We start from the raw sequence: 13246 nt of genomic DNA on the forward strand, positions 1-13246 counted from the left end.
AATTGCGCTCTGGAAACCCCCTCGATGCGATGTGCCTTAACTACCGATTCGTACAGTACCATTTTTGTACTCTTCATAGCTCGGCCTCACTGCAAGGTACAGGCCTAAGCTCCACTCAAAATGACTTTGGCTTTGGCTGTAGTTCCCACGTACCCCTAGTGCGGATTGGGAACTAAACGTACCGATTAATTTCATCACAGGTGTGTGCAGATTTCTTCACTATGTCCTCCTTTACCGTAATGTTCATGGTAAATTTCAAATGTACTGTACAAACTGTTGTACAATTACAGCTTCGTAAATTTTTTTCTTTTACTGTTTCAGCATTCGAATCAACTCTGTCCACCACAAAGGTGTACGTACATTCAAGACTCCTGGTTCTTAATAGCTTTAAATTACCAAATAGAAAACCTTCTATTCCTGAGTACTAACTTTTTCTAATTTTTGTTGTGCAAAACCTAGATAAGAGTCATATGTTTTGTATAGTTGTAAATTATTTAGGCATATGGAAAGAATAAAATTCATATATTTTTTTCATAAAATTGATATGTTCTTTATAAAGTACGCTAGAACTACTCTCGATGATATAGAGGAGTCTCGCTGAGGTTTTGTCGATATAATGGAAAAAAAGAATTGCACAAATGAAGGAAATAATTTGAGGCTATTTGAACAAATCCCATCTTGAGAATCAAAACATCATTAAACAAAATTTGTCAGCGCTCAAAAATGACACCAAAGCATTTTACACCATAGCTAATAAGCGATCTTTTTACCTATCATGGTTCATCCTATGTTAAACAATTACCCCGACTCTTTGACCCAAATTAAGGGCCCAACACTGACATTTCTATTGCCCAAAATGACCCACGTAAACCGTCCAGAGGCAGAAGGTAACATTACAAGGTATTGTTTAATTGGCCTTACCCGTATCTCAATTATCGAAGGTGGTTAGGGTTGACTTACGGCGTGTTAATGCTCCCGACGTCGTCGCCAATTACGGCCGGAATTAAATTTACCTGAAACTATTAGGCCTGTTTGGACCCCGTGCGCAGTGGAAGGGTTATTGTTATGATAATGCTTTGTTTATTTGCGAACGTGTATTGTTAAAATTAAAATTGGAGCAATAAAGTTGCTTTGTATTGCAAATGTGTTTTGTGAATTGTAGTAGCGGAGGAGCCAGAAAAACAAATACCTAATATGGGTAGGTACACGTTATATTATACATTGTATTACATATGTGTTTTTGAGGTACAGTCCTGTGAAGGACTGACGGACGGACGGACAGTATAGCGACATTATTAGGCTTCCATTTGTCACTCTGCGGGTGCAGAACCCTAATAATCCATTCTCTTTTCTCAACCCTGAAAATTATTGTCCTTTTTTTTATATTTTTATTTATCTACGAAACACATTAGGATACATCGAGAAGTATTTAATTTTATTAACGTCGTCATAGCCCGCGGCATATTATGTATAGAATCTAGCGGTGACCGTTAACGAGCAGGAGTACAAAATAAGGTTATCGTGGGGGTTAAGCGTTGCGCGGGGTGGGAGGGACCGGAAAGCGTAAGCGCTGATTGGCTGCACAACTGTCACATGCACAGAAATTAACGTTCACCGCTAGATTTTCACGCCGCTCGCTGTCACAGTCAAGTATCATATTAGAGTATTATAGCTACTTAGTAATAGCGTCGTGTGTATAGAAGAAGAGCCGTAGTGTGAGGAAGTAGACAATCTCCATGAAACTCAACACACTGCATCCCAGGAACAGGCCGGCCATGCTGCCGACAGCCACTGAAATAATAAAATATTAACAGCCACAATGCATATGTCAACCTTAAGCTGCATTCACATCTATCTGTCGTGTTGTGTCGTTATACATTTATCTCATACAATTGTTGTGACGAAACGAGCATACGGGTCACTGATGGGAAGCACTCATTTCACCGCCGCCCTAGACACCTGTCAACACTAGGGGTATCACAGGTGCGTTGCCGGCCCTTTGAAAGTGATAGGCTCGTTTTTTGTGGTGAGGATGAAATGACTGACTTCGCATCAAAGCTAAACTTGGAGAGAGAGAGAGAGAGAGAGAGAGAGAGAGAGAGAGGGAGATAGAGTATCACAACACAACATAACAGATTAATGTGAATGAGGCTTTACAGGTTTTAAATAGTTGGCTGGCAGCTAAAACTTAAATAAAATAAATTTTATAGGTTACGCGGTATTAAACATAGTTTTGTTTAATTGAAAAATTCCGACGAAACAAGAATCCGGCGAACCGGAAACTAACGGATCTGGGGAGATCGATTACTAACCCAGCACGTCAGTAAAACCGAAGATGATGTCTCTTCTGTACCTCATTCTGGGGTAAGTGACGATTCCCCACTGAAGATTCGTCCCCAAAAACCATGGTTGCAAAACCTGGAACAAAAATAGATTTTTCTTTTCACTTAACTTTCTTTTTATGCTAGATGTTGGCTCCATAAAATGTTTTTTTATGCTCTAGAACAATACTACTTAGTAAAACTTTGTAGGTATATATTAAGACCAAGTCTATCAAGAGCCAACAGCCACAAACAATAATATAGTAGATTGTACAACAGAGCTTAAAAGTTTATATAGCCACCCGAGCCGGTACGGCGAGGGTAGATAAACGCGTCGAGGGGAAAATGGTTTTAATGCTCGAGTTTTACACTCTGCTTTTCACTTGGATTGCGAGGAAATTAAATGGCAACAGTGGAAACAATGTTCGCTTTCTATATGTACCTTTAATTTTTCATGCATTTTTATATATTTAGTAAGTTTTATTGATATGTTTTGATTGATTTTTATTTTAATATAAATTATTAAAAAAATGTAAGTAGAACCTTTTTTTGTTTGTGGCTGTTGACACTGATTACCTTGGTCTTAGACGAAGATTTTATTTTATGCACTAGAGCATAAAAAGTCATTTTATATCACTTAGATCCCGCATAAACACGAACATTACGAGCATGAGAAGTGAAAAAGCTTTTTTTTATAATCCGTGTTACAGATTAATAAAGTTAGTAAAACTAGGAAAAATACTATGCAAGGAAAATAAAACCTGGTAACGTTTTTTTTTAGATCACTGCTATTTAGGTATTTTAAACGTTTTCAAATTATTAGCGCACTCACAGATGACTGTATGACGTAGTTCACATCATCGCATATAGGGAAGCAGCCACAGCTGATTTTCTTATTCTTTCCGCTTTCCAGTTTATAGAGCTGACCTGGAAACAATTTTTCAATTTATTCACAAGTAAAAAGCAATATTTATCTACCTAAAATACTTGGATACTGAAAACCGCAATTCTATTCTGTATAATTAATTTTGTTTCTGTTAGGGTCCTACGGGCTGTTAAATAAGGTCGTGGACTTTAAAGGGTGGTCTAATTCGCAGTCTCATTTTACAATCATACCTACAAGGTGTTAATTTACGAGTATACAGCGTGTATTTTAACCTCAAACTGTAACCAGACGAAGGCTTAAGTGCTGTGAACCGATATCAAAAAAAAAAAAAATTTAGAATTAACTACCAGAGCGTAATTAATTTTTGAAATATTTTCGAGCAGCAATGTAATGCGTACAATAATTTGATACGAGAGAGAAGCGTTCTGTGACAGCTGTAACATCAACAAGTGCCTTGTTTTGAATAAAAACAAAGTAGTATCACATTGCGTGCTAATTAATTTTGTAAGGAAAATAATAAGTCTACATTTTTTACTAAAACATAATAAAATGTGATTATTAGGGCCTTCACTAACTGCCCTTAAAGTTTGAGGTAGTATCAAAAATACACGCTGTACATTGAAAACCTCTAACACCCCAATAGTCTTTTTTAACCCTTAAATAGACAAAGAAAAATTATCGAAATTTATGAAAATCTCTTGTTCACTAAACTATGTTGGATGTAGCCAGTTAAGCAGGATAATTTAGGAAGGTGGTTTAAACGTACAGTATTCTAAACATTGCCAAGGATATGATGTATTGTGTTTGTTTGATTATACTTTTTATGTATTTAAATGAAACAATATACACATTTTTACGTCAAAATAAATAAAATAACTTTAATTATGAGCAGTATTTAAATTGTCGACAAACATGTCGCCTAAGAGTAAAATAAAATATATTGAAAACTATCACCTTTATATTCCGCTAGACATCGCATCCCACTCACGCCGCATATTGTTTCATCACCTGGAAGAAAATAATAGCAATATCACTTTACAGTCGTTTTCGGCGAACCCATAAAAAGTAAAATCATCCCAGCCTATATACGTCCCACTGCTGGGCACAGGCCTCCTCTCAGAACAAGAGGGCTTGGGCCATAGTTCCCACGCGGGCCCAGTGCGGATTGGGAACTTCACACACACCATTGAATTTCTTCGCAGAGGTTTGTGCAGGTTTCCTCAAGATGTTTTCCTTCTCCGCAAAGCTCGTGGTAAATTTCAAATGTAACTCCGCACATGAATTTCGAAAAGCTCAGAGGTGCGAGCCGGGGTTTGAACCCACGACCTGACTTGAACTGACCTGCTTGAGAGGCGATAGGTCAAACCACTAGGCCACCACGGCTTCTGCCATAAAAAGTAATCCTGCTAAAAAGTAATTTATTGAATCAGGCGTTACTTTGCGGAGGTCAATAACAATGAACAAAAACAATTACTTTGCTCACCCGCAACCTTAAGATAGCTACGTATAGGTATTCAACAAATGTGTGTTTATGTTCCTCCACCGCCACACTGTAAGAACACACAAATCACACAAGCCCAACTAGGTATCACTACCACCACACAACACGCAATTCGAAGTCTACTACAGTAGTAACTAGACTATATTTAGTACCTGTCTGCCCACAGTACAAATTTTGGGACTACATAGGTCAATTGGTGTCAATTGCCGCATGATATTAATTTATTTACGTGAAGACTGTACCGCGACTTCCAAGTTTCTTCTGTATTCTATATAAAAGGTAAGTTTTACATATCATACCGATTCGCCTGTAAAAATACGGTATGCAACCGCAGTACTTTAAACATAGTCGGATGCGGCACTCCATTCGGCACATCGTGTAAGTATAGACGGCGTTGTGCTTTAAAACATTCTCATGCAGGAATCGGCAGCGACGTTGTGCTACTGTCAACCTGAAGTATAGTAAAGAATCTTCTCTTAGTGCAAATATTCACCGATAGTGTCTTTTTCAGCCTCGACATTGACGGAATCATCGATAGCTTCGATGTATCTATATTTTTTCCAAAAATTTAATTGAAACATTCACCAAGGTTCAGCAAAAGAGTTAAGCGATTTCACAAGTGTATCTTTCTGACCAAATATCCTGTGGAACGATTTGTGAAATGATATCCCAAAAACACAGGGAAGCTTAATGTTCCATCTTACAGACTGGCTAGAACCAAAAAGTCGTTTCTGGGAAATTGCATACGTTTTTACTTGGTTTTTATAATAAAATTCCAAACGAAACGGATACAAAATTCAGATCTATTGTCAAGAAGACATTAATATCTAAGGAGTATTATAAAGTTAATGATTATATCATGGACAGGGATATTTGGAAATAATTCCGATCCGCATTAGCGATCCCTTCAAATAGCGAACCTACTGTGTTAAAAATAAAGTTGTGTTAAATACTTGTGATGTATATGTCGGCGGCCGATAGATATCATTTAATAATATTGTAAATCTGTTTAAAAAAATATACCTCGTTCAGTTTCTTGCCGGATTCTTCTCAACAGAGGTTTTTCCGAACCGGTGGTAGATTTTTTTTGACATTCATAAGTGCTTGTTATAGCCTAAATTGAATAAAGATATTTTGACTTTGACTTTGACTTTATCCTCGCTCCCCACAGCTCTAGTGGGAACAGCTAAGCGGAGCAAGGATAGATAAATTAAGCGTTTTTATTAAAACGCAGGCTTGCTCTTGAATATTAAACTCGGCGCAATTTTTCACAACTTTCGAGTGGCGTTTTCGAATGATGTTATTTCAAAAAAAGCAGCATCGGTTCATGTTGCTCGCTTATACAATTGCATTTCTTATGTCTTTCTTGATGGAACACAACACACCCACGCTCATACTCACTAACTTTCGCATTAATAGTAGAATTAGGCTCTGTTTCCACCAGAAATGCTTCATTTACATTGCCTCGCTCCGCTTAGCTGTTTCCGCTAGAGATGTGCTGTGTGAGGATTATTTAAGCGTTTCTATTGGTTCATGAAACACACATTCCTCGCATATTTTTGGTGGAAACTCAGCCTTATTGAAATTTCCGTACTTGGCAGCTTCAGGCGAGGTGTAGACAGTGAGAGCAGTCACATAAATCTTCATGTAGAAGTCTTGCTCCGAGACTTGAAACTTCGTCGATATGTCAGGCACTTCCAAAGGACCGTGTATGTAAACCTAAAAACAGAATTTTACATAAAGAAATGAAACAATTACTTTGCTCACCCGCGACTTTGTGATAGCTACGTTTATCCAAGAAATGCGTATTCATGTGTTCCCTACGAATAAAAGAATATTTATTCGTGGTGTGTTCCTCCACCTCCACACTGTAGAACACACACAAATCACACATCAAACCCATTTTGGAGTTTTCATTTATTCGTGGATCACTGTCTATCCCACTAGTCCCATTGACATTAATTACTTAATTGTTTTTTTATGACCTAGTTTTGATATATCGGGTGTGGCTAGTAATAAGAGCAAATAATTAAAACATAGATCATACTCGTCAAACTGAACAACATTAGTTCAGCGACTTTTCAAAATAATTAGTTTTTTTGTTTTTATTACAACTTTAAGTTTATTCGAAGAAGCAATGTAAAGCAAAATGCTTGAGGTTTGTATCATGACAGGCGACGTCGGTTGTGTTCTAGGATGGCGTACATTGATAGCAGTATTTAATTTGTATGAAAAAAGGAAAATTTAAAGACTCCATTATTTTTAAAAGTCGCTGAAATGTTGTTCAGATTGACAAAGACGATCTATGTTTTAATTTTTTGCTCGTATTACAAGCCACACCCGGTATTTACTCTATATTAATTACAAGATCTAAGTTTTTGTTCAATGAAGTTTTTTTATGTAATTTAAGATTATTAACTTACATCATAAGCAGTTGACAAATTGATAACCTGTGCAAATACTTCACCGTCCAAGGGATGCACAAAGAAGGTGTCGTTTTGCAATTTTATATCATCCCACCTGTTAGCGTCTCTATACCTGTAATAATATTATTATGATATTATTTAGCTTGAGAAATATAATATCTTCTAGCGCTAAATTAAAGATGATAAATAGTTATCATATTAAACTTTATTTTGAATCATAACTAACAAAGCAACGTCTATTATGACTTTAGTCTGTTTTAATCATTTTAATTTTAACTTTCATTGCAGTTAAGCTATTTTAGGCTTCTTTCCTTCTGTGTTAAAGTTTTAAAAATCCTATATTTTCTGACAAATTACAAATCTCTACCACCAATCCTTGAGTCCGGTCATTGCCAGTCATAGTATTGTTTATATTTGTACATATAGAAACTCGGTATGGATAAACCCTATTCAGACCAACTTCTGATCTCCTAGTTATGATGCCTTTAATAGAATGTAAAGGAATCTTGGCTAAAATAACATGTCTGCGGTCTTAATACTCCTCAATCTCGTCTTTTCTCTAACTTACGCAGGTGAATTATATTCAGCAACTTTAGAATTAACAGCATAGCACAGTCCCATTTCAGTGATTGTCGGTTGAATCTTCAGGTTTATCCCAGATGCACCTATAGTTAAAGTGGGACCGAACGGCGCGGCCAAACTGACGAGAATCTTGAGGTATTCATTTGGATCAATGAGATCAGAATCTGGTAAGTCTTCAAAATTCCTGTACGTGAAATTTGCCAGTTTTCTTATGAAACTTTCCAAAGCAGTTTTGTTTTCGACTGTTGATGTCCTAAAAAGTTTTTAATAAATAAGTAGACTTTACTGTTCTACTGTTCTTAGTAAATACTGAAATTTTCAAAGCTTCTGAATAATCAGAGCAGTAGGTGCAAACGCTGATATTTTATAATATAAGTATGTTGTTAATCTAAACCCAAATCCAACTCACTTGACAAATACGTCGAGTTTCTTCTCATCGAACCTAGTATGAGGGCAGATGGTGACGCAAGGGAAGGTGGTGTTCCACGCGAACATATCCCGGTCCATGGAGACGACGGTCGGTGAGGACTGATACCGAAACCATGTGGTCTGAGAGAGATAGACCGAGCCGAAGACGGAGAGGATGACCATGGTTAGCCAAAGGAGACTGGGGAAGAATGTAATGAAGATGGACTTGTTAAAAATTTAAAACTAAAATTGAATCAAGCATTATCTTGAAGCAAATGTATACGCACAATATCAAAACTGTCAAAAATAGTAGAGATTTGAAAGCCAAGTCAAGTGTTGAATGCCCTCTATGTATGGAATATTGATTAGCATAAGGTTGCTGCCAAAATTCTAACAAGCCAAAAACGTGGTAAAACAGATTGTATTGAGAAAACCTATGGCAAGCAGCTGATACAGGCCAATGATGATGATGGACCAAATCCAAACAAAAAGCTGTAAAACGATGGAATCAATGAGTACAAAGAACTGAAATGTTACATTATATGGAATACTACTTACATTTCAAACACATGTCTTCCAGTAGCAACCAAGTGATTCAAGCCATGTATAGAAGAAGTCTCCAAAAAGACCACCAGGTACGCTATCGCTTTGTTCCTAAGTAACCGCACTATACCAGTTTCTTTCGACTGATTGTGGTGCGTGTTCGCTGAGCGTTCTAACTCTTCTTGAATTATGTGCGCTTGGTAGGTGCGTTCGAAGAACATTCTTGATTTTTTTGAAGATAGTGTTCAAAATAAGATCGGTTTAGTCCCTTGACTTACAAGGAAAAGTACCGAATTGTCCAGCTCCGATTTGATTTATATTGATATATTATGTTGGAGAATAGTCTAAAATAATAGACTTGTTATTTTGTACCTGCTCAATCTCAACCTATTGGAGAAAATAGTCCTCCAAAAGTTCTGAAAAGTCTCTAACTTCTGTAGAAAGTTTTGTTCTGCAGAAAAAGTTTAATTAGCCCGAAACTTGTCAAGCTTAACTTGATTTAAGACATTAGGTACCCGGGTTTATTTTTTTAAGTATGAATAAAAGCATATAAAAGTTTGCTCAAACAAAATAAATACACGGTCCACTTACCACCACCACAAACAAAGTAATTCTTTCTAGCCCCAGCAAGGGCTTAAATTGACGTGTCAAATGTACAAAAGCCGTGACAATTCGTGACGAGCTTTCATTATCCAGCGATTTAATGATTTGATGATATCATCCAATGATTTCGACAATTAACCGGTTAATATTAATGAGTTTTCACTTGTGTTGATTTTATCACTTTTGTCGTGATGGTCACGTAATAACTTTGCGTGTTGTTCAGTGAATAATATGGTAATTTATAAACCAGTTTATTACGATCAGCATCATGTTTAAGAAACTAATAAATAGGTACTAGGTAGATTCATTTAGAAATTTTGAGCCTTTATGGTTATCATCACCAAAAAACATCTAGCAGCAGCGCAGTTGCTTTTAACGCAATAAATACGTAGCAATACCATTAAAAATCACGTTGTAATTTTAAGAAATTCTTATAGGATTTTTGTTTGTAACTCCTTCACGTTAAAACGACTCGACAGATTTAGATACATAGCTCAATGTCTGGAATAACAAATAGGTCATTTTATCCCGATAACCATTCAAGCTGCTTTATTATCGGTTCAAAAGATCGAAAATAAAGCGTTACTTTCAAAATTTGACATTGACACTGTATTAACACTCAAAATACTTCGCTACAACATAAACAAATAAATAACCATTAAAAAAAAGTGATAAATCGACGCACAGCAACGTATTTCATGAAAGATGTTCTACAAACAAAATTAATAGGCATTATGACACAGGCCATCAAAATCAGTTTTGCTTAAAAAAATACGACAAAAACAAAATTATGGTGATCGCTGAAGTTTTTGAATTTGAACTTTGAGGTTGAGGAGGAAGGGCGGAGTTGGATGATGAAGTTTTTTTTGGAAATATGGTTTAGAAAAATCACCTCGCATCATCACTCTGACGGTAGACCAACACAGTTTCCGTTTAATAAATTCGTAGTTGGAACACGTTCACGGGTTAAGTGATGATTAATGGTGTCTGAAAGGATCTTGACGCGTCCTCAGATCAGCGTTGTATGGAAATAAATGAGTAATGTTTTAGAGTAGGTAGGTACTTACCTATTTTTGTAAATAGAACTTGGCATATGCACTTGAAATTTAAGGTCCTAGTTAGTACGTACGTGTAGTAAGCACCTGCGCTGTTGTTTTTTTTTTTAATTTTAATATTTTAATGTGATTCAACAAGTTAAAACAACTTTTTCAGTCCCAAGTGAAGTTTACATAAACAATTGCGTGAAATTCGACTGTCAGAATTTGTAACATAATAACTGCTACTTAAAAAGTATCTTTGATTAATACAAAAAAAAACTTTTTTACAAGTAAATAAAAAAAAAAGCCAAAAGCTAAAGCTGAAGTGGGACTGGGCCGGACATGTCTGCCGCATGCACGGACCGATGGGCACGGACGTAACCGAATGGGATCGAGGATGGGTATAGGAGCAGAGGCAGACCCAGAGGAGAATGGCGGGACGACCTGAGCGCTTTTCAGCTCGATTGGCAGATGCATGCCCAGGACAGGAAGAGTGGCGGAGAAAAGGGGAGGCCTTTGCCCAGCAGTGGGACATAATACAGGCTACATAAAAAAAAAAAAAACAAGTAAAATATCATTAAAAATGCACACAAAAGGATAAAAATGCCCCAAAGCAGGAAGCAAGGTAAACACGGCTCACCTCCGGTGCGTCATAATTTCCGAGTGTCATATCTTGCGAAACAAATGAAGCGAACGAAATAAATTTCATTAAAACTTCGCTCTTACTTCGGAGAAAAAGTGAGGGTTCCGTAAAAGAATTTTCCGGTACAGAAAAATACTGGTAATAGAACTACGCAGACGTCTTGCTGTAGGTACATTGAATACCAATATACAGTCAGCGTCTAACGGTGAGTACACATATGTACTCGTATAATTTCCGCGTAACGTAATAGTTATCTCCGCCGATGTAGCAACCAACGAGTATTAGGCACTTGTCTCACCGCCAGCGAGGAAACGATTGGCTATCGACTATTTTCTCGCTCAAGAAACGAACACAAGATATAAGATCCTGTGTGAGTAAAAGAGACATATATATTAATAGTTGATCGCTGGCTGTTCACACTGTCGGCGAGAACTCGCTCTTACATCTTTTGTCGCAGCGATAAGAGCTATAAAACTCGCTGAGCTATAGATACTCGCTCAGCGATGTCAGCTTGGCGGCCGCCCCGCACGAGTGAGTCGAGTGGAGCGAATAATCGCCCGTCGCACGCGAACACTCGCTTACAGCCGAGCGACAAAACTACACCCGCTTCTCGCTGCTCGCCCACTCGTTTCTAGCTACTCGCTCTGCTCGCTTCTCGCTCATCGTCGGCGGTGGGACAAGTGCCTTATGATTATTTTTACACGAAAAAAATACGCCATCCTAAAACGCCCTGAATGTCCAAAATAAGGATCATGAAATAAACTTATCAGTTCTTTGCGAAAAAAAAACCTATAAGTTAATGTATTACAAAATTACAAAAGTGGAACTACCCTGTTCTTATCAGGCTAATCTTAGTCGTCAGTGACATCTTTGTCTACCCTTCTAACTTAACCGTTAAGCCGAGTTTAGACTTGCAAGAAACATCGTGCAAGTTGCATTACATTACGAGGCCGTAAAGCCAACGAGTTTGTAGTGGTCAATCGAGCGCCGCAATGTAATGCAACGCACGATTTTTCTTGCAAGTCTAAACTCGGCTTAAGACAAGATACGAGATTTAAAATAAATTTGAGATGTACGGAACCCTAAAAAATCACAACGGTCCATTATTCCTCGAGCTCCCCTAATTAATTTCACGTCAGAAGCGTTGGTGACAGTCGCAGTAAAGAGAGGTGGTTATTCAGTAGCTGCAAGTGCGACAGAGATAGCGCTAGATGCGTTTTCATTAACGTCTTGAAATAAATGGATGCCACTCTTTTATAGAGTTACCATGGAGTTACCTGAGAAGTAAATTAAAAGCTTAATTTTTATTTATTCTTCCTAATAAATTGCCTAAATTCAAATATTTGGATATTTGGATGTTTTTTCACCAAGCAAAAATGACTCAACGGGCTATAGATGAAATTTAATATAAAAAAATATATAATTGTCACAATGAATTTATTATAAATGAATTATTTGTGCAAGCCGTGGTGGCCTAGTGGTTAGAGTTGACCTATCGCCTCTCGAGCGGGGCCCGTGGGTTCAATTCAAACCCCGGCCCGCACTTCTGAGTTTTTCTAAATTCATGTGTGAAATTACATTTCAAAACCACGAGCTTTACGGTGAAGGAAAGCATCGTGACGAAACCTGCACACTGTGACATAATTCAATGATATGTGAGAAGTTCCCAATCCGCACTGGGCCCGCGTGGGAACTACGGCCCAAGTCCTCTCATTCTGAGAGGAGGCCTGTGCCAGCAGTGGGACGTCAATAGGCTGGGGTGATGATGATGATGATGAATGAATTATTTGCGGATGAAGTCGCTGGCAACAGCATCCATCATCCATCTTCCCAGCCTATGAACATTATGTCCCAATGCTGGGCACAAACCTCCCCAACTCATGTTAAGGAATGTCTGAATGTGTTGTGTGAACCGAGGACATTAAAATCAAAGTACCTTTATTCAATAAAGGTTATAAGAATTTCTTATTCTCTTCTCTTCTTCAACGCTGAGTAAAGGTCTCTTCCATTTTAGACTCTGTGCGGTCCTGAGTTTTCCGCATCCAGTCCTTCCCAGCCGCTCGCACCAAATCGTCTGTCCATCTTCCTGAACCCTTGAAGAAATTCCTGAAGAATTTATAAATGCCAAAATCTACCATCGCAAGAGTTGACGGACCAATGGATACAGTTGCAGATACGGCAAGTTGTAGTTCAGTTGTTCTCCAGCTGATGATGGTGATGAAGAATAACGAACATTAAAAGCAAACATCATAATTATAATTAATTCAGCACACGGCGGCTCCCAATTACGAAGACT

General features: G+C 37.7%; 1 protein-coding gene across 1 annotated transcript; it reads right to left on the reverse strand.

The window, feature by feature from the left end:
• Nucleotides 1-747: 747 nt before the first annotated feature.
• Nucleotides 748-9544, reverse strand: LOC141427008 (sodium channel protein Nach-like). The gene is made up of 10 exons (XM_074086231.1): nucleotides 8683-9544; nucleotides 8126-8323; nucleotides 7703-7969; nucleotides 7132-7246; nucleotides 6303-6427; nucleotides 5008-5159; nucleotides 4162-4215; nucleotides 3154-3248; nucleotides 2313-2418; nucleotides 748-1791 (listed from the first exon to the last, which is right to left on the reverse strand). The coding sequence occupies exons 1-10, from the start codon at nucleotides 8886-8888 to the stop codon at nucleotides 1673-1675; spliced, it is 1437 nt and encodes a 478-aa protein (XP_073942332.1). The 5' UTR covers nucleotides 8889-9544; the 3' UTR covers nucleotides 748-1672.
• Between the last annotated feature and the right edge of the window lie 3702 nt (nucleotides 9545-13246).

This window comes from Choristoneura fumiferana, chromosome 4, assembly GCF_025370935.1.
Source record: "Choristoneura fumiferana chromosome 4, NRCan_CFum_1, whole genome shotgun sequence".
Lineage (NCBI taxonomy): Eukaryota > Metazoa > Arthropoda > Insecta > Lepidoptera > Tortricidae > Choristoneura > Choristoneura fumiferana.